Source organism: Hippocampus zosterae, chromosome 18, assembly GCF_025434085.1.
Source record: "Hippocampus zosterae strain Florida chromosome 18, ASM2543408v3, whole genome shotgun sequence".
Taxonomy (NCBI): domain Eukaryota; kingdom Metazoa; phylum Chordata; class Actinopteri; order Syngnathiformes; family Syngnathidae; genus Hippocampus; species Hippocampus zosterae.
In genome coordinates this window covers 7,939,041-7,960,337 of record NC_067468.1, presented here as the reverse complement: position 1 = coordinate 7,960,337, position 21,297 = coordinate 7,939,041, and the positions used below count along the sequence as shown (strand labels likewise).

The window sequence follows — 21,297 nt, the reverse complement described above, 5'->3', positions numbered from 1 at the left end:
TTTTGTGTGTGTGTGTGTGTGTGTGCGCGCGCGCTGATTGACAAGATCTGCATGCAAGATGAAGACACACAGCACAGACTGTGACAGAGAAGTACAACCCCATGCCCCCCTTCCACCACCAACACCTCTCCCACCATTTGGCGTCCACAAGATGCCACACCATCGCTCATGTGCCTTGATGAAGAAAAAAAAAATCGTCTCAGTCGACCCAAGTCGATCACGTACATTTTACTTTTTTTTTTACAAAAATATCTTACATTACAAAATGCAACTTAAAATATACACTTGATTTTTTTAATATTACTGATATTGTATATCAGTCTAATAGAGATATAGAACTTTACAGGGGCAGTGCTGTCACCTCGGCGGATGGGAATAATCACCCCCCCCCCCAAAAAAAAACTCAAAAAGCTGAAGCAGATGTGAAAATGATCAACGGCTGGAAATACCAAACAGGAGAGAAGTTGAGGGGCTTTTAGCAAGGGATCCGTTAGCGACAGCGCTTTTCCCTTCGTCACCATTAGGAAGTTGATGGCTGGCTGCAAAAAGCAGAAGGCAGATGTTCTGGCACACATTGCTACTGTGGATTGAGTTCTCGCACTCATACGACATGCAATAGAAAAACAATCCTTTGCTCTTGTTGACACAGAGCGTCCATTCATTCAGCATTGCATGATTTGATTTCACACTGGCTCACTGTGTTATTTTTTTTAGATGGAAATAATAATCCTCATTCAACTAATAGGTTGTTTTTTTGGGGGGTGGGTGTCAATGCATCGAAATTAGCATATCGACACTGTCACATGAAATTCAAGTCCACAGTGGAATATTTAAATGTCATCGGATTTGAATTTAATGCACGGGACTTCAAGAGTGGAAGGATTCGCTTCAACTGGTTTTATCTTCGGCTCCTTCCTACAAGAAGGAAGGGGCCGCGACAAGGTTCACATGGTGAGAAGTTACAGCAGAAGCCGCATAAAACTCAAAGCAGTCAGAGACTAGCGTCACCGTACACATCAAGTTAAAGGGGTTTGCAATTTTCCGATCATCCGTGAATCATCCGTCGTCTGATTGGTTGTTTTTCCTAAGGTGTAGTGGTTTGTTGTTCAACAAATTAGAGGCAAAAGATTCTCTTTATCATGCATTACTGTCAAGTCATAACGACTTTTTAAGCAAATATGACAATAAGTGTGGTTTTCTTTTGATGGCAATCTCCTCCTTTAAAACTCATTCATTCAGTACCAGGCAATTCTAGACCAAGTCTGAAAAGACGTTTAAAAACGTCTTTGGGAGTGAATGAGTTTTTAAGGTGAAGTGTTTGGTTTTTAACTTTTATGATTAAAAGTGATGATTACTATATTAACACACATTAAAAAAATAAATGAAATCTTGTCAGAAATGTGTGATTGCCTGGTGACCAGTCGAGGGAGTGAACATTTTTGGAACTCTGCTACAAGCATTCTAAAACGGATTGCAGTCCCAACTAAAAATCAGTTGAACTGTGCTCAATCTTAAAGTGTTCCACTGTATGTAAAAATGTGATGAACATTTTCGTGTTCTGCTAATCAGTTATTGTCTTTTCATATGAACATTTAAAAAAAATAATAAATCACAAAATTGTTGACACAGGTAACACGAAAGGCAACACCAACCGGTGTTGTTCTTAGCTCTTGAAATTCCATGACAACTCAACGGTGACTACTAAACGCCATCGCTATACAGTACTTCATATGTACTTTAAATTAAAACAACACATTCGTTAAAAGGATTTTAAAACTCATTTGAATATAAGTCACTGTTGAAGCTCAGTCTCAATACATCCAAGAAAGTTCTCATATCTTTCCTTCCTTCCTGGATGCAATAAAAGAACATTTTATGTTGGGGAGCAAATATATGAAGCTAGAGTGATCGTAGTGCTTCTTCATTCAAATGCCCCAAATGTCAAGAAGTTGCTCTCAGGATTGAGCAATAAATAACAACCAAAGTCTGATTTGGTCTTATTTGGCATCATAGCGTTAGAGGGCAGAGGGCCAGCGAGAGGGTCCAAAGAGGCGACAGCAGCCACAAGGGTGACGGGGAGGGCCGGGCTCCGAAAGGCGGGGCGCCGTCCGACGTACATGAGCAGACCTCGTAGCCGTTCTCGGCGTGATCCGGGCGAGGGTGTACGTTGACCCGGCTCTCGGTGCTCTTGGCCTCCGCGCCCGGCGAGTCCGACTGCATGTCTGTGCACAGAAGCCAGTCCTTGGCGATGAGGCGTGGGTAGTCCGCCTCCACCTCCATGTCGCTGTTCGGCACGCGCCAGTACTCCTTCCCCTTGAAGAAGTAAGATGAACCTGCATGGGGAGAGAGGAGTAGATGCGAGAGGGAGGTTTTTTTCACTCAAACGTTAACTGAGGGCGGAGGGAGGGATACGTTGAGGTGAACTTAATCGTGTTTCTGTTACTTGCGCAACAGAATGAAAAGACGACAAAAAAAATTGCATGCCAGATATGCTGAGTCGTCTGTTGCTCTCATTAAAGCGTTCGCAACAAAAACAGTACACATATCATCAAGGGCTTAATTTCATGAATCACTGATCCGGCGTTCAAACTGTTTACATTTTCGTTCTCATTACTCCAGCCTGCGGTGCGCCTTATGTTACAGATACGGCTGGATTCGTGTGCGACATGGGCAGATTACGAAATATACACAGGGGGTATATATAGATATATATATAGATAGATAGATGGATGGATGGATGGATGGATAGATGGATGGATAGATAGATAGATAGTTTGCCATTGCTATTCAGGGACGAGTGAGCCCAATAGGTTTATTCCCTAAAGTTTCTAACTAGACAAAGACTACTAATTTGCTAGAGTATAGTGAAAACATCCAAGTCGGTGACCGCGAAGTGAAAAGCATTTGTGCTGCTGCTGCAGGTGCTGTCACCATACAAGATGCGACGTGACATCTTTGTTTGACTCGAAAATGGATCACTGGTCTAGCTGAACGTCAATGTTTTAAGTTTCACAAGGGTTTGAGGGTTTTTTTTTTCCTCAGAGCAAACGTGAAGGTTTCATTTCAAATGTCTATTCGGCCACGTGTCATTTGAAATGAAGACGCTCACTCGCGTTGAGAAGCATTTAATTCATTTTAGATGGTTCAGCAAATATTGGATCGAGAAAGACAAATTTCATTCATTTCTGGAGTTCATATTTATGTTCTTCGAGATGACCCCCCCGCTCCCCCCCCCCCAAAAACCGATTTAATATAGCCCATGTAAATGCGTAAAAAAAGTTAAACTACATGCTTTTATGTAAGAAGTAAGTGAGCTATCTTTTTAGTTGTCGAAGTAACCCAAGTTGCTTTGTGGCAATCGCATCACATACTGCGAATGCACTCAGCAGCCACACCATTTGGTATACTTGTATCAAAAAATTGGCCTTTGCAAAAGAAAAGAATGAAAATAGAATGAAAACAAACATACAAGCTAATATTACAATTGCATAAATGTGTTTAAAATAATAAAAATCAGTGTTACAAAGACAGTGAACACTTGCACATTCACAGTTAGCATTCTTAAAATTCACATGGTGGACTACCGACCATCAGACCACCTCATGGCGTCATCCAGATGAGGGGGCAGCCCCTTCCACAGCGTGCTGTCCTTCGGGTAGCCCAGATCCATCCGTCTCAGGTGGTCGTCGTAGCGCCAGTAGCGGCTGTCTTTGAAGAAATAAGTCTTCTCGTTGTGGAGCCACACAAAGGCCGCGTCCACGCCTTCCAAAGGTAGGCCGAAGTCACTGATTGGACGCGGGAAGCCCTCCTCCATGACGTTGTCTTTAAACACCCAGTACTTGAGTCCTGAACGGGCAAGCAAAGAGAATGAAACAAATCTTTATTCTTTCACTAGCACTGAGCAAATACTTTAAGCTAATAGGAAACATGAGATAAAATAGGGTGTACCCCGACCGGAACCTCTCCTCCGCTTATTGTAGCAAAACTTGTCTATCGCCTAATGTCAATTACATCCCTCCCTCAGTGCATCGCAGATTTTTTCAAACATATAAAAAAAAATAATAGAAATATATACGTATATATATATATATATATATATATATATATAGATCTATTTATTTATATTAGATTTAATATACATGGAGTACAGTACTGTATATGTTGCTCTATGTGACTCGCTGTTGTTTTGCAGCTTCTCGCGGAACATTTGTGGACTTTAAAAAAAACGTTTTTTTTAAACTTGTTTATGTTAATTGGACGCTACTTCGCGGATTTTCGTTTATCGCTGGTGGTTTTGGTCCCCATTAACTGCGATAAACGAGGGATTACTGTATTTTTAGTAATATTTCTGGCAAATTTCTGCCTATACGTCTGTCTGTTATTTTTTCATTGTTTTGCCGATTTAGTTGACACAAAAAAAAAGTAACCTAAAAACCTAGTTGTCCGCTGAACTAAACTTTCCTTGACGAAAGGCAGAAGGAGTAGATACATAAAATGGCAGTGGCCATATTGGCTGCGGCTACTTTTGCCCATGCTAATTTCACCAAAGTAGGACTAAACACAGCATCTAAAACATTGGAAACCATAAAAACAGCTCAGTGACCCATCGCTAAACCTATTTACCGACCTGCAGTTGATGTTGTCACTGCTGAAATGCTAACCATTTTTTGGGTCACTTGTAGCTAGTTAAACCATCCCAGAGTACTGGCACAACCGATGTTAACTCGTGCGCTTAGTTGTGCAGTCAACTGATCAGTGTAGCGCCAGTCAAAATCGTCATCAGAATTGTTAGCATGTACGTGCTTGGTACTGCACATTCATATTTACGCGTGCTGAGCTGTAAATGGTTTAATGGAGTGCATTGTTAAGGAGGTAGCAACAATTTTGAGTAAGCTATCTATAAACTTTCAAAAATGCCATTGGAGTGCTTTAGTTAGTGGTACATTTATGGTTGTTATTTATTGTACCGGTAATTGTGAATAGAAGCAATTGATATTCGCTTTTAAGGGGAGCAAATATAATTTGTGGAAATTCAGAAGTTGCGGTTGGGCTCGATTCCTTTCCCACGCGATTAGCAGGTGTTCACTGTTAGCTTGGCAAGTTTTACGGATCCAACTAGCTTTCAGTCAAACCAAGAGAGGCTTTTCCAACGTTTCACACCAAAAGAGGTCCATAAACAACCCCCCCCCCCAAAAAATACTTGAGTAACAAACTTTTATGAAGTAGTTTCTGTTTGAGTGTTTCAGCAGTGCTAGCGAGCATTTTTCTTTAGAGCTCCCGGAAGACATGGGCAAACGACAATGTACAATTTGATGCCAGCTAAGACAGAAGTTACAACACACTTGAAACTCGCTGTCTAGAAATGTGCATTTTCCCGTGAGTAAGTCAGATCTGTGCACTTTGTGTCTTCCCTCACAGAGATTTCAGCAAGCTAGCTGGTAGCATTGATTCATTTTACTCAGCTATAACATAATTACAGTAATTGTCACAAAAACGAGAATTGATTCTTGTACGGGAGTGTGACGATGTGAAGTATTGATATTTTACTGGCACTCAAAGGAGGTGTTGAAGAGTTTGGCAAGTGCACCTTTAAAAAAGACGATTTTATGGTCGCCCGGTCTCTCATAGACGGCGTCCACGCTGTCCAGACTAGCGGGCAGGCCCCTCCAGAACCAGTGGATCTGAGCGGGACGCAAAGAAACCAGGTGCTTCTCTCTAGTGAGCCGCCAAAAGTATTTTCCTACAAGGAAAACAAACAAAAAAATAGAAGCTTCGTTAATTCCCCAACAATCAACATGAACAAATGTCGAATGTCTAATCTGGCCGAATTTGAACATTTTTTTCCTCTCTTCTAGTCAAATTCAACAAAGGCCTGATTATGGGATGTCTCTACAGCACAGGTGTCAAACTCAAAGCCGGGGAGCCAGATCTGGCCCGCCACATCATTTTATGTGGCCTGCGAAAGCAAATCAAACATGTCACTTTCCATGATGCTTGCTAAAATCTTGACCAAAACTTAAAATTCTCGTATGTAATAAATAAGAGACAAATTGCAACATTTTCTTGTTACCAACCCCTTCATTACAGAAACTTAAACAAGAGTTGAATAAACTGTTATTATTGGACTTTTCAAATTTGGTTTCAGCCATAACGGTAACTAAAATGTGGCCCGTAACAAAAATGAGTTTGACTGCTCTACAGTCTTATACCCAGAGTGATTCGTTTTCGGTGTTGCAGTATCTCAAAGTCAGCATTTCAACTCAATTTTTTCACACGTCCACACTAAGAACTCTCTTTCCTCTTCCCTCTTCAATCTTTAATAATTATGGGACTGAAAAAATTAAACAGTAAGAATTATATTAAGAATGGGTATTTCACTAGATTTCCTTAAGGAAGAATAACACTCAATCGTTTTATTCCCCGCCTTCCCCAAACCTTATTACTCATGGGACGAGTGAATCACCTTCTCAATGAAGACAATAGATTTGAAATATCTCACTCAAGCATTTTATTCATCATAAGTTGGTGATGAAAAAAAACTGAATATTTCATTACAATTTAATGTCAGGGGTATCATGGGAAACGAGGCTATCCGGAATTTTAGCATAGGTGGCACTGGCCAGGATCAGCAGGAGACAAATGACGCAAAAATAAACAAAGCATGTCCAGACATGCCCAAATTAACCGAAACTTTAACATGATACAATTTTGTTCATAGATTTCTCAATCAGTAAGTGACTTCCATCCATCCATTTTCCGATCCGCTTTATCCTCACAAGGGTGTGTGTGGGGGTGAGGGTGCTGTAGCCTATCCCTGAAGCGGTTGCCAGTCAATCGAGGGCATACAGAGATGAACAGCCATCCACGCTCACACTCACACCTCGGGACAATTTAGAGTGTTCAATCAGCCTGCCATTCATGTTTATGGAATATGGGAGGAAACCGAAGTACCCGGAGAAAACCCATGCAGGCCCAGGGACAACATGCAAACTCCACACAGGAACCCATCACCTCTGCACCGTGAGGTCGACGTGCTCACCACTGGACCACCGGGCCGCCCAAAAGAAGTGTCTTTAGCAATTATTTTCGGAAGACGACAATATGAGAAAAGCTAGCATCCTTTTTGGCTCTGGAACACACCCAACGGGTCACAAGTTTAAGCCGTTTGTCCTCGACGCTTTTGATTTCAAATTACAGCAGGCGATAGTGGAAAATGAAGACGTGCATTTTTGTTTTTAAAACGATTTTCATGGACTGTTTAAAGATGAACCGTTTTAACGAACTGGAACGAAAACACTCGAATTTAAAAGGTAGCAGCGCATTTGTAACAGGGATCAGTTTGAAGGTTTGCTGAAATGCCAACTCAAGTAAACATCGTGCTTGTGAGGAGACAAAAGTTGTTCCCTGTTGCTGTTGTCAGCAGGAGGCTGCGCCCACTCAAGAGGGCCAACATGAAAGCCTGACGCTTCAGAGCGCATCTCAGTTGGGCATCCAATCCAAAAGCTATCTCAGCCATTTTCGCCCGGCGCTCTCCCTCAACCCCCCCCCCCTTTTTTTAACCCCATCTCCCACATCTTTTAAGCTCATTCTGCTCATTTATTTGCCCCGCCCGGTGCGGCTTCTGCAGCCGTCATTTCTGTCTTTTTTTGTGCTTGGCTACCTTTGAAAAAAAAGGCCTCCCCTCGAATCTGGGCCACTGCATCAAAGTAGCTGGTGCATCTGTCTGGGGCATCTCGCGCCAGTCTGAGATAGATGAGAGGAAAGAACAGAGAGACTGTTATAAATAGGGGGAAAAAACAAGAGCTAAAAGTGGACGTTTATCAGCTCTTTCAGAGGTTTAACACGTATGCTCCTTTCTCCGGTCGAATCATCTCATCCCTTTCAAGATCTCATTCTCCATCCTGATTTATTCAAATTGTGCATGAAGGAGACCGATCAGACCTAAGAGAACGAGTGGTCGCCATCAGGCTGACGAGGGGAATTTCACCAGAGGGTTTATGACGTGGCTCACGTCCTCGACAGCGATTGTCAAGGCCGAAAATAAAAGGCCCTCGACGAACGAATCAGGATCTGCGGTCAGCTCTCGATTAACGTAGCTATCGGCACGCTTGTCGGAACTAATCCATCTTGATGACTTAGACCGCCCTCGTGGATCCAGACTCGATGAACGGAAATTTATCCGAAACACCAAAAGAACTAGAGTGGAACCTTTCACATTCTTTGAATATGACATGTCTCGAAATTGCCATTGACGGATCTATCCAAGGGCCCCACAAGTTTGACATGATTGCATGCGGTTGCACTCGGGCGGTGCCCTACTCACACGTTAGGACTCAGGCGTGTATGCGATTCATAAACGGATCAACTTAAGCCCAATTATCCTTAATAATAAAGAAGATACAGTCGGAAAGAAGTTCCACTTTCTTTGGGGGAATCTCTTAAGTAAGCTGGATCCCAAGCGCGTTTATCAGTGCACTCTCCGTATATCATTATTCGCATTCGGATGCAAACCCTGATTTTGCAGGCCATGTTGAGTATTCCTGCATGGCTTCATTACATCTGTTTCTCAGCATGAGTGGTGGCAAAAAAATAAATAAAAATTAAAGGAAACCCGAGTACAGAAAGCCATAAAAATGTGAATTCCCCTTTAATGAAGTCGAACTTTTTCGCCTCGTGAGCAGCCCATTATGAGTGCAATGTTTGTGAAGTTGTATGATTGGCTTCATCAGGCGTGATTCTGCCGCTCGGCAAATTTGTCGAAAGTCGAAATCAACTTACAGTAAACTGTGACATCGCAGACTACATCAAAAGTCATTATCCTAATGGGATGTGATCTAATCTAAACTGCTTGCGAGGTGAATATTCTCGAGTGTAGGCTGAGACACCATGTTTTTTGCCCCCCAATTCCCTTCAAAGATTAAAATCGGGAACAAATAAAAAAAAAGTTGTACTTACTGTAGAATGGATTTGTTTTCTGGAACGTCCATCAGGACAGGAGGCTCGGCCGTTTGGGAAGGGTTGCTTGGCTGATTTGTGTGTGAAACTGAATCACGGACACCTGGGTTAAGGTGAATGAGTCCGAGTTAATCTTTGTGCAGCTGGAATGTTCTATTCAATAGAAAGAACTCCGTAAAGCGAAAGATTGCCTAACGTGGCTTTTTTCCCCCAGTGCTCAGACCCGACACGGGTGCGAAAAATGCAGTAAACCACACTGCATTGAACGCAGTCGGTCACACGCCGACAAAGGATAAGAATGGAGGAAAACAAGCGCTCCTCTATTGACTTCTTGACGTGGTTGTTGCTCACGGTGAGGAATTTTATTCGAGACGAGGAGCAAGACAACGTAACACCCGTGGCCTAGTGAAGACTGTGGACTAAAACATTCATGATGAAAGCGAGCATCGTCCATCATACCGTAGAGTTGCCAGACGCGGACCTTGTCCTCATAAGGTAAGTTGTACTTCAGAGGGTCTCCGACAGGACCCTGGTAGTACGGTCTCATGATGGACTCCATGGCCGAGGTGTGGACAAGGCCAATGGCGTGACCAAACTCGTGGACGGCGACCGCAAATAGGTCCATCCCGTGAGAGTCTGAGGAAAGCAGAGCGGATGGGTGACTGATGATTGGAATCACTGGAAAAGACTTGAACCCTGATTAAAATCTCATGTTCAGAGCATCAAAGATCAAATCAAATACTTTTTTAAGAATAAGAATAAGAAAACCTTTATTCTTCTCACAATGGAAATTCCCAATTTACAGCAGCAAAGTTATGAAAGGAACAAAGTAGAAGAAGAAAAAGTATAGGAGCTGCTGTAAAGGCAGCCACTCTCGCGGCGCCGTCTTGAAGTTATAATAACAAAATAATACAACACAACACATAAAACAGACAGTCAGGCAATCTTAACCCCTTTTCTGCATACTCTTTGTTGTTTCAAGCAGTACTAGATGAAAGAAGAGAGGATCAAAGTCTCCTTTCACCAGTGGATCAGAGACGCCATGCTGAAAATGTGCACGCATCTGCTCCAAGTAGAATATCCATCTACCATATTTTTGGCAATATAAAGGGCACCTAAAAATATTTAATTTTCTCAAAAGCCGACATTGCGCCTAATAATCCGACATGCCTTACATACCTCATTCAGTACCAGCCAATTCCTAGACAAAGTCTGAAAAGACGTTTCAAAACGTCTTTGGGAGTGAATGAGATCTGGATCAATATTCTGATTTCTTGGACGTTGTATTTGAAATGTTCTGTAAAGCGCTTTGTTCCAGCTGCAGCGGTTGTGAAAGCTCTATATAAATAAAGCTGTATTGTATTGTATTGTATTGTATTCCATTTTACCTGGCTCCATCTAGTGGATGCATAACAAAACGGCAGATAGGGGTCTATATAAATAAAGCTCTATTGTATTGTATAATATTCCCCATCTAGTTGATGAATACCGAAAGCCACTGTTGTAGCTTCTATTCTATGCGCTCGGTGCGCCCTATATATGAAAACAGCTTTAAAATCGGCCATTCATTGAAGGTGCGCCTTATACTCTGAGGCGCTCTATAGTGCGAAAAATATGTTAATTCCGAAATGTATTCTTTTCCATCTAAACAAAATAAATAAGGCCCTGCGATTGGCTGGCAACCAGTTCAGGGTGCCGCCTACTGCCCGAAGACAGCTGGGATAGGCTCTGGCACGGCTGTTTTTATTTACGCAAATATTTCCTAAGATGACATTTTCGAGCTGTAATTTTAAGACTGAATTTTTTTTCTCATGGTTATCATACTGTCACAATTAGCTCATGCTTAATTATGCCATGGGCTTGCTGCCAGTCAATTTACAGGACATGTAAAGATGAGAAGAAAAATATTCCAATTCCAATTCCATTCGTACAATCGCTTCTCAAACAAACCAGCAAACTACTGTACTGTAAAACTGTGGTATTCCAAATAAAATACAGGTACAAGTCGGATATTTTTGGACATCTTAACTTTGGGCACACCAAAATAATGCATCTCACATTCGACTGAAATGAACCATACTAAGCGCTTCGGCATATCCTTAGTTTGGGTGCGAATGTTACCGACAATGTGACCTTTTCCTGTGGATGGTGGCCTAGATTGACGTGTTTCAAACCCAGTTCAGGTGTTAAATGTCATGGACGTTCATCTGCTTACTGAATAAATGAAGAGGCATGGCAGGTACAATGAGGAGGATTCTAACACTGCACAGTGTGCAGAAGAGAGATAACTTCGCTAAGCCTGCCTGACTCTCAGGGTTGCCAGTCAGAACCAGAGAGCAGGGAGACACCTCGGGAGCGGCTTCCGACCATTAAAAAGAAAAAGCCTCGCAAATTCCACATTATACACGACTCAAGTTCGTCAGAAATGCGGATCACTTGCATTTCAAGCTAAGCAAAGCTAACCTCTCGCCCCTGAAGACTGTAACCTTCGTTTGGCACTACAAGGGGACACACTTTCATCCTTCCGGTTCCCACTTGGGACCCATGGCAAGACAAATAGCACCTGTAATCTACGGGAGCAGACAGGAAAAGGGAACAAAAGAAGGGATTGAGAGAGAACAAGGGCTTTGAACTCATCGTGTACCGGGCTTCGTGTTTTGGACCCATGTGAGGCTCAACGAATGGAGCGCATACCGGCGGACAGCGTGGAAGCCGAGAGAATTTGGCACGTAACAACAGAGTGAGCTTTGAAAAGTTCTTCAGGCAATCAAAGTTCTTTCATATTTAGCAGTCAAAAGCTTTGCGCTGACAAGATTCACGAGTGAGTCATTAAGCAGCTCTTACATCAGCCCGAATGCTTTTATTGTGCAGAAACGACGCCAGAACTCTCTAAGCCTTGTATAGAATCATCAAAACATGAGATGACTTTCTACGGGGGGAAAAAAAGGATGAATGCAATAAATTAAAAAATAAACCAAGTGTTGTCCCCGACGCTGGCACAATTACGACATTGTTACCACTTTGGATCAATGGTCTCATCGCAACGGGATTCCAGTGAAAAGACGTTGGAAGATGAGTCATAAATAACACACTGAAATGACCGCTCAGTTTTCTTTTTTAGTTTCTATGCAGGTACACCGGAGTAGAACAATTCATCTGCTTATTTATTAATGAGACCTTTATTTCACTCGAGATAATTAGCAGTCGACGGCAGTTTGCTTCACGGGTTGGCCATCCGAGCAAAAAGACCACGTCTTGGATCTCATCTTATGTGATGTTACTCGTCGGACTTAATGGGAGTCCGATACAGCAGCAGTAGTGAATTGGTCCAGTGAATGCGTTGCTTAATATTCCACTATTCAGCATCATCACACACATTAGGAGTTGGTCTTAGCGGACCAAAGATTTAATGTCCCGCTGAGAACAATGTACTGGGAGCGGGTGGAAGGGAATTAGCAAAGGCAATTACTCAGCGTTGGATTTTATCCGATAAGGTCCATTTCTCTCGAGATGATTAGAGAGCTGAGGCGCTAACATTCAGATGACCTAACAGGTTTTTCAAGACACCGGCTTGCCTTTTGTGAAAGTTGAACAATTTACGGCTCAGATAGCTCGGCGGCGGCACAGCTGAGTTTCGCATCTGTTGTCTGGACGGATCCGCAGACACCGTGATAAACACGTCTGGTGACGGTGGAGGAGGGCGTTGTGGGATCGCAAGCGAATATGCGACTGCAATATGCGTGGGACTTGAAGTCATTAGCTACGCCCCAATTGAGCGGTTGCAACATTTCGAGGACAGAGCCGCTGCGCTGAATGTAGCCAAAAGACCTCAAAAAGTTAATTGTCCTTAATGTCTGCTTTCCGAGGTGGCTACATGTTAGCATCGCTAACATGTTATCGCTTGTGTCAGGGTAGTCCAGAGGTCCTGGGTCCAAACCTCAGGATGTGGATATTGTCCACTGGTGGGCATGTGAGGTTGAACAGTTTTTTTCTCTATACCACAGGTGACTAAGTCAAGGGCCGGGGACCAGATCTGGTCCGCCACATCATTTTATGTGCCCCATGAAAGCAAATCAAGCATGTGAAGTTCCATGATCCTTGCCAAAGTCTGAACCAAAATTTCTAATTATCACATGTAATCCATAATAACATATGATATTGCAATCATTTTCTTATTACCAAACCCCTTATTACATTAACGTAAACAATGTTTAGACAAAGCATTATTCTTGACTTTTGATTTTAAATCCATTAATGTGTTGTGTACTGTATACTTTATGTCATATGTGGAGGTGATTCAACATTTTTATTTTCACAAAATTCACCGTCATAACGGCCACTTGTATCACCATATTGAAATATTTCTGCGAATGAGCAGCGGCAGGCAAATAAGGAGTTAAGCAGCAGTGTATTCCCTTAATTTAAAAAAACAAAAACGAAAGAAGCCAACTTTTGAAGGGGCCTTCAAAGTGGAACAGTCTTTCGCACAGTTTTAGAATGTCATGTAATGTGTCCAAATGATACAGTGCTTGAATGACTGAAGTTTTTATTAAGTTTCTATATTTCCAGCTATAGCCCAAGTGTGGTGAAAATGGCACCTTCTGAAGTCAAACAATACGCTGACTTCAGGATGTGGGCCCCCCACCCCTCCCAACTAGTGCGTAACCCATGCGTAGATGTGTGTTTGCTTTTTAGATTGAAAGGTCTGATGCACTCGGATGCAAATTTCACCCTTGAGGGGGCTCCAACACAGCGGGGGGGTTAGGCTTAAAAGCGGGAACCACTTGCGCAGCTCGATGATTCATACGCAAGCACACCCACACGCGCGTGCACAAAGTGAAGGCCACTTGAATTTTATTTCCTACCTCCACTGACTCTCACTAAATAGTTAAAGGCTGATGAGAATAACATCAACTTTTGAGCCCACGGCACTTAAAATTGTCAAACATCGCAGTGTCATCTCAGTTCAAGTACGCACTTCTTTTCGTAACGCCGCGCACATTCTGTAGTTTTACTTTTTTTTGCTGGCGAGTAAGGTTTAATTCAAATGACAACACACGAGCATGTTGACAAAGGCAGTAAACATGGCACACAGAAATGAACCAGAATAAAATAAAAGAAAACGGGAGGAAGGAACAAAAGGAACCAGCAGCTCCAAAATCGAGTTAAGTGTGAGATCAGGTCGTGTTTCCTAAGCAATCCACAGGATCTTCCGAGACAAGAGCGGGAAGATTTACGGGTTGCCAGTGAGGCACCCCCGATTTCTTTATTTTATTCTCAATTCCCAAGAAGCCAATAGAGGACGCGAGAACAGCAGTAATGTGTGACATCTGGCTCGATCTTGATGCGGAGTAGCAGCAATGAAAAAGGTTTCAATCAAAATAATGTTGGTTTTGTGCGGGTGAATATAAAGAAAATGTTGAGTCCTCCACTAATTGTTAGCTAAACATTCAAGAAGGGAGATCAATTTGAGTTACTGGGTTTGGCAGGGATAACAGTTCTCTGTGTCATCGTCAGAGCATGAAAGGGGCTGAACAGCGGACCCAGTGGGTGCATTGACAATGAAAACAGAATTGGTCCAGGGACGTATCCTCGCGGGACAAGGAGGACATACGAAAAGTGAGTTTCCCCTACACCGTGAAGCCTCATTTTTCCATCGACTCAGTTTACCGATATGGCAAAATTACTTTTGTGCTACCGAGCTACTTCAGGCATCTTTGTTTTTGTTTTGGTTTTTTTTTTGCCTATAATCACTATTTAATGCCACGATACAACGCAGATGCTGCGCTGCATTTTGGGAGGTTTGTGGCCCGCTGTGTTTTCATTTCACGTTCAATTCAGTTCCTTTAACAAGAAAACAGTCACAGACGAAGCAACCATTCCAATGTTCCGGTGTGTGCGGAAATTTACATGAAATAACAACTGTCATTTGTGGGGGAATGATTCAAAACAAATGTGCCTTTTTAATAGTACGGGGAGAGAAAAATACGGTTCTGACCTTCATTTTTAACTTGCTCAAACATCAACTACGGTCTTTTAGATGCGATAAAGCCTTGAAAAACGTCCACAGGCGACCAATCTGCCCTTAGCTGCCTCTTGTGCCATTTTGTGTCAGATTTTATTGAAAAATCAATAGGACCTTGTTTTCTCAAATGACTCCTGATAAAAGGGACCTCTATGGACTCGGTGGACCGGAGCCAAATGCCACACCGATAACAATTCCATCACAATTGAATGAGGAAAAAGCTGCAACTGGGGCACTTTGACTAAGATCATCTTCGGATCTTTTCTTTTCTTCTTCGACCATGCTGAAGTTGACTCATTTGCAGGAGGTGGTAGTGAAATCAAAGTGGTCGGACAACAATTGAATACAGTCATGGACACCGATGACCCCTGGACTCTTCACTTCATTGCACTCATTACTCCGCCCCTCCCCCATTTGTGCAGCTGGCGAGGATGCGCCCACACACTGAACTGGTCAGACATGAAGCCATCCATGGTGGGAATCCGCATTAACCCAGAATATACAGTAAGTGCAGGACAGAAATAAGAAACGAGGAAATAATGAGTGCTCTTTGTATCATTGCACTCCACCAACCTTGGGTACAGTCGGATTCATCACACACACGTGCTTTGACAGCGTAGCTCCACCTTTCAAGGACTGTTTTCCGCATCAAATGTCTCTCAGCAGAGACACAGCCGTACAACATTCTGATGGTTTCAGCCTGAGTTTGATCTTGGAGAAGGATCACTTGCTGAATTGTTTCCAGCATACAAAGTGTCGCATGAGAAATGTGACAAAAGAGGGATGAACCACTCAGTAAAATCCTGCCCAGGAGTCATTGGCAGTGTGGTTGTTTACATAGCTGACTTTGGTGCAGCTGGCGCGGGATCAATTCACTCTCAGTGCCAAATGAAATGACTGATAAGGACGCATGGGGCGTTGTGAGACGAGTTACGAAGCTGTCTCATGATGCTTTCACATTGGCACCTGACCATTGATCAAATTTAGCTCGACCGCAGGTTCTGTGGTCACGATCAAACGTGGGCGACGACAGAGGCAAAACGATTCATCTGATTCAATTGTCAAGGAAGCAAACTTCCTTACCTGCTTTATGGCGGCGCGCTAACTACAGGCTAATGACCTACGAAACACATCTTTGATTTATCATGTATGCGGTTCACATCTTGTTTGATGGCAGCTTATCTAGTTTTTGCGCCGTGAAAAAGGATCATTTGCTCAAAATGACACCTTAGAGCAGCGGTCCCCAACCTTTTTTGCCCCACAAACCGGTTTAATGTCAGACAATATTTTCAGGGACAGGCATTTAACTCATTCACTCCCAAAGACGTGTTTAAACGTCTTTTCAGACTTGGTCCAGAATTGGCTGGTACCGAATAAGTTAAGTGTGGCGGATAAATACAACAAATTAATTTGATATGACCTGCATGAAAACTGTGGTATTTTTTTTAAACAATAATAAACATGAATCACGACACAAGGAAAGTCCTATCTGGCCGCAACACTCTGTGGTCGCTATGGTAACGTTAAACGTACCTTCAAAATTAGATATACCGCAAATACAAAGTGCATGAAAAATACGATTCACCATCATCGCACATTATGCAGAGTGGGGAGGAGTGTTAATCTTGCAAGCGTAAGGTTCTTAGTTCCGTCAATATGTCTTCAAAGCCGGATACGAAACGTCCAGGTGCAGCCGGTGCTGCGACTTCCGACAGCTTCGATTGGTATAATAGTGACAATCAAGAGTTCAAGGACTAGCGTTGGCCAGGCTAGCTTCCTAAATTTGATGTTTGACTCAAAACCATTTGATGTCAGTCTCCAAGATGTTTTGTCCCCCTCTAATGAGCAACCTCCATCATTGGGTTAGCAACTCTCCGTCTTTTTGTACACCGGCCCAGCCCTTGCGGCATCATACGCCAGATGGTTTGTTTGGAAAAAGTGTTTGCTTCACACATCCAGTGGCCGAGAGTGGATCCAATGTGAGAGTACAAACAGGCAAACCTTTGAAACATTTTTGAACATGTTCTGTTTGTCATGTTCATAACGACCCAGTCATACGAAACACAGCAAAATTCCCATCGCCCTGCGAGGCTGTCCAGCATAAATGCTTTGGAATCATATAAAACGGTGCCGAGCTCCAAGCGTCAAGACAACATGTCGTGTTTTCCAGCACTGACCGGGAATTGGCAGGCTGCGTTGCGTTTAGAAGGCGCCTAGCATCATGTCCTCATTACAAATCAGCAGCTCTCCCGCAGCAGGCAATCTTGGATGAAACATGTTGTGCTTGATAAATCAAGATAATTTTGCGCAGAACAATCCGGTGTGATTTAAAAGCCTACAGAATCATTGAAAATACCCTGAAGTCAGCATAAAGCCTACCTTCCACGTGTCTAACAAATCTGCCCTGAAAACCGACAAACAAGCCGAAAAACAAGCCAAAAGGACCGTTGGAATTTGTTGTGGTGTTACTTCTACTCAAGAAAGAACAAAGAGTCAAATTTTTGTTTTCTTAAAATGCGCACTGTTGAGTTCAAGAAGGAAATTTTGACATCCTGCTCTCAGACTTTCCTCAGCGTTCTTGTTTCCGTCGCCTCTCCTTCCATCATTTATCAGGAGCAATAAGGAGGACGGTGCCAACGTTGAAGGTCAGAGTGAAGTTCACTAAACAGGACACTAAAAATAGCAAATTCAGAGGAAAGGAAAGAAAAGGGAAAGGAAGGAAAGGAAAGAAAAGGGTATAGCTGTCATTTGTGTGACCGCGCCGAGACGTTGCCACATGACAAGTTCAGTCAGGGCAACGATTACAGATCACTCCATCGCCTCATTTCATCTGGATGAGTGGTCTCATAGTGCACCTTCATTTTTCTTCTTTTACATAAAGGCTCATGACAGGAAAATGAGGAACACTGCAAGTGACAGGTGAGGCGTTATCTATTATTTAAAAAAAAATTAAAGGAAAACACTTCCTCCCTGCCACTAACAATATTTTTCCAAAGCTGCTGAAATTTTGCCTCTGTGCTTGACATCAGGAAAAATGCCACAAATTCATCAGGGGGATAGCAGATTCCAAAAGTAGTGCGAATGACGGAGGGACAAGAGAACATTCTAAGCTCCAAACATTTAAAGAGCATATTGCGCTTTCCAGATCAGACCACAAATAGGCAGGCTCCCATTTCGGGAAGCTTTTGCATCTTTGTCATCACTCCTCCAAACGAGCAGTGTTGGATGAAACAAGTTTGGCTTGATCAATCAAGATAAATGCTCAGAACAGAACCACACAATCAACTTGTGTCAAGGGAAATATAATCCGGTTCTAAATATAAAAGCATCGATGCTGTAAGTATAGACAGCGTGCTAACATGTGGCATTTGCTTGTCGTCCATGGCAACGGTCGTCAAAACATTTGAAATGGCCATCAACATTTGTCTTTCTGTAAATCGATGAATCAATCAAGATGTGATTAACATGAATACAGTTGATGATCAGTTATGGAAGACAGCTACACATATTTCCACGAGAGTTCAGTGGAAATGCATAATGAGTTATTCAAATGAGTGTCGTCATCTTTCTTTGAAAGCTTGCGCTTTTATCTAGTGTGTATGCTCAAGTGATTTCAGTAAGCGCGCATTTGTATCACATATAGTAATTACACATCAAACACATAATAATCTGCTGATGAAGTTTCACTTTGTGTCACTGCCTTTGTTCCTCACTAGTGATAGTAATTAAGGCGAGTGGCATCTGGGGCTAGTTGTTAGCTTTAGCTTTTGGCTAACGTCAGACTCTTCCACTAGCTTTTACCGCGCAGGTTTGGTGGAGTACTCCAACACCAATTAGCGAGTCGTCAAACATATACTGTATGTCACAACTATTTACTATTAAGTATCTTTGCTGGTTTTGATCCTGTTTGAACAATGTGACCCCATCATTTTTTTGTTTTTACATATCCAGAACAATCGCTGCTGCATGTGGAAAAAACTAGCTAGCATTCAGTATTCTCCGGAACAAAATACAGTCATACATCGGTTTTCAACCATAATCCGTTCCAGAAGGCTGTTCGAAAACCGATTAGTTCGAAAACCGAAACCACGCTCTATTTAAAAAAAAATCTTTATTGAACACGTCTGCTCACAATGGAACGCTACACGAGGAAGCGTCACTTCCTCGTGTAAGGAAGGTGAGAGGAGTCAAGTGGCGCATTCAAGTGCGCTCAGTTTGGTTGAGGACTGATTTCCAGTCATAATCCGAGGCATAAAACATTTTTGGGTGTGAACAGAGACATTTGACTGTACGTTCTTAGAGAGGTTCTTGGAGAGGCTTTTGGAGAGCTAAGAATTATTTGAGGTGACAATTGGTGTGATAAGTTTTAGAAGCACAGCTTGGGAAATGACCTCTGTCTCTCTCACCTGGTGATCTGAAGGTCCACGCCTCATCGTCATCGAAATGCGTATCCCCAGCGGTGAACCTCTCCCCAGGGAAAAAGGCATGGGCCACGGCGCCCCCTGGCCCATCAAAGGGATATCCATCATCGTGGTCGGCCTTCGTGAAGTCAATCTGCATGTCGGCGTCGTTTCCTGCCACCTCGTGGAAGTTCAGCGGCGCAATGTCACTCCAAACCTTCAGGGCGTAATGCATGAGTGCTCGAACGGTGTCTCTGCCCAGTAAGGCCGAGTCCTTGGGGAATGTCCTCACTCTGAGACAAGAGAAGGGAACAAAGATACAGTATATAGAGAAAGTAATCAGATTCTGCCTATTTCTGAAAGTGTGTCTGTGAGTGAGCTGTTTTGAATATCGCAAATTAGGGATGTCTCTGATCGTCCTGTTTACATATGAACCACACCCCACGCTAATTTTCTCCGCATGTGACTCTGCAGCTAGGCTCTTAGATCAGCCATTGTCGATGGGACGCAGTCGCCAATACAAAGCAGCAGGAATTGCAGTGTCAGCACAGATCAGCTTTTAGCTAACAGCGTGGGCATCATTAACTTCTGATAACCAGCACATACTCAGATTTCAATGTGGAGGTTCGCACCCACCGCTGCGTCTCCCGAATGTGCCGCTTCTGCAAACTAATTAACGGAGTTTAATTGAGTGGCTTGGTGACAAAGCGCTGCCTCCACAAGTGAAAACACAATCAAATCTGCATGACTGCACGCTATATGATGACGAATATGGTTGAATTAGCCAGCGGCCATTTTTAACATTTTATTTGCAGAGTGGTGAACATCTGCTCCTGAGGGAGTCTGAGAATCTCCAGAAGTTGTTGCTCATCATTTTTTATGATTTTTTTTTTTTTAAACAGGAGACGTTAACTTCCTTCATGCAATTTCCCATTTCATCTTTTGAGTGTCCGAGTGGAACAGGAGACACTCTTGTAGGGGCCTTCACCTAATCAGGACCCTTTTATTTCCCGTGGCTGTGCAGTTCGTCGGAGAGAGCGCGACAGCAAGGCCACACCCACTCATGACACTCTCGCTCACACATTTGAAACTCTTCCGCTGACAGCGATGCGACTGTACTGTGTCTGTAAAGAGTCAGCACATTCCTGTTTCACATGCACACACACACACAGCCACAAGTCTCATCATTCGGGTTGAGGATGAAGGTTTCGAAAATTAAAGGCTCCACATGGATCTTCCCACTTGTCATGTCACTTTTTTTTTTTTTGCTTCTGACTCTCTGCCGTTTCCTCGCCCATCACCACTATTCATCACCAACGGAGATGGGTATGCGAGATAAAAACATTACGTTTTTTAAAAAAATCTCCACCACAAATGTCACTCGTGATGAGCAGCAGGCAGATGAATGAGAATAACATAAGGCCATTTTTTTGTGTTGTTTTGTCTGATGTGTCATGCGCAACGTGAAGTCAAATTCAAAGTTGACACTTCGGGGGGAAAAAAAAATGATGGCTTTTTCTCCTGGGCTGCGCACACAGACTTTATAATCAAGCTGAATTTTAAGTCAAGCCTCATTATCCACAACATGTCTCAAAAAGAGCCTGTGGTGCGTGTTGGGTATCATTTGAAAATTGGAAACGTGTAGTGACAAACTTTAAAATTTTAATTTTTGCGGCAATTGGAGGCCAACAAAATCCCTCACTCGCTCCGACACAGTCCCAAAATAACGAACGCGTCGATAATATGCATTTAAATGTTGCACAGGTTCCAAAGGGAAGAAAGTGATGTCTGTATGCTCCGGTGTTGGTTCTTACTGAAAGCGGTGTCACGTTATTATCTGAGATAGTCAGAGAGGGTTGCATAGACGGCATATCAGCGGCCCCTTTGGATACAGCTGTGGCTTTTCCTGACAGTCAC

At 42.9% G+C, this 21,297-nt stretch overlaps 1 protein-coding gene across 1 annotated transcript in view; it reads right to left on the bottom strand.

Annotated features, from left to right (window-relative positions):
* Window positions 1-212: 212 nt before the first annotated feature.
* mmp17a (matrix metallopeptidase 17a) overlaps window positions 213-21,297 on the bottom strand; it is a 39,998-nt gene continuing 18,913 nt past the window's right edge. Inside the window, exons 4-10 of the mRNA XM_052051277.1 lie at window positions 19,387-19,673; window positions 9,415-9,591; window positions 8,956-9,058; window positions 7,661-7,743; window positions 5,588-5,740; window positions 3,589-3,846; window positions 213-2,333 (exon numbers count right to left, since the gene is read on the bottom strand). Coding sequence (XP_051907237.1) covers window positions 2,008-2,333; window positions 3,589-3,846; window positions 5,588-5,740; window positions 7,661-7,743; window positions 8,956-9,058; window positions 9,415-9,591; window positions 19,387-19,673 — 1,387 coding nt within the window. The 3' untranslated portion in view covers window positions 213-2,007. The remainder of the gene's footprint in view (window positions 2,334-3,588; window positions 3,847-5,587; window positions 5,741-7,660; window positions 7,744-8,955; window positions 9,059-9,414; window positions 9,592-19,386; window positions 19,674-21,297) is intronic.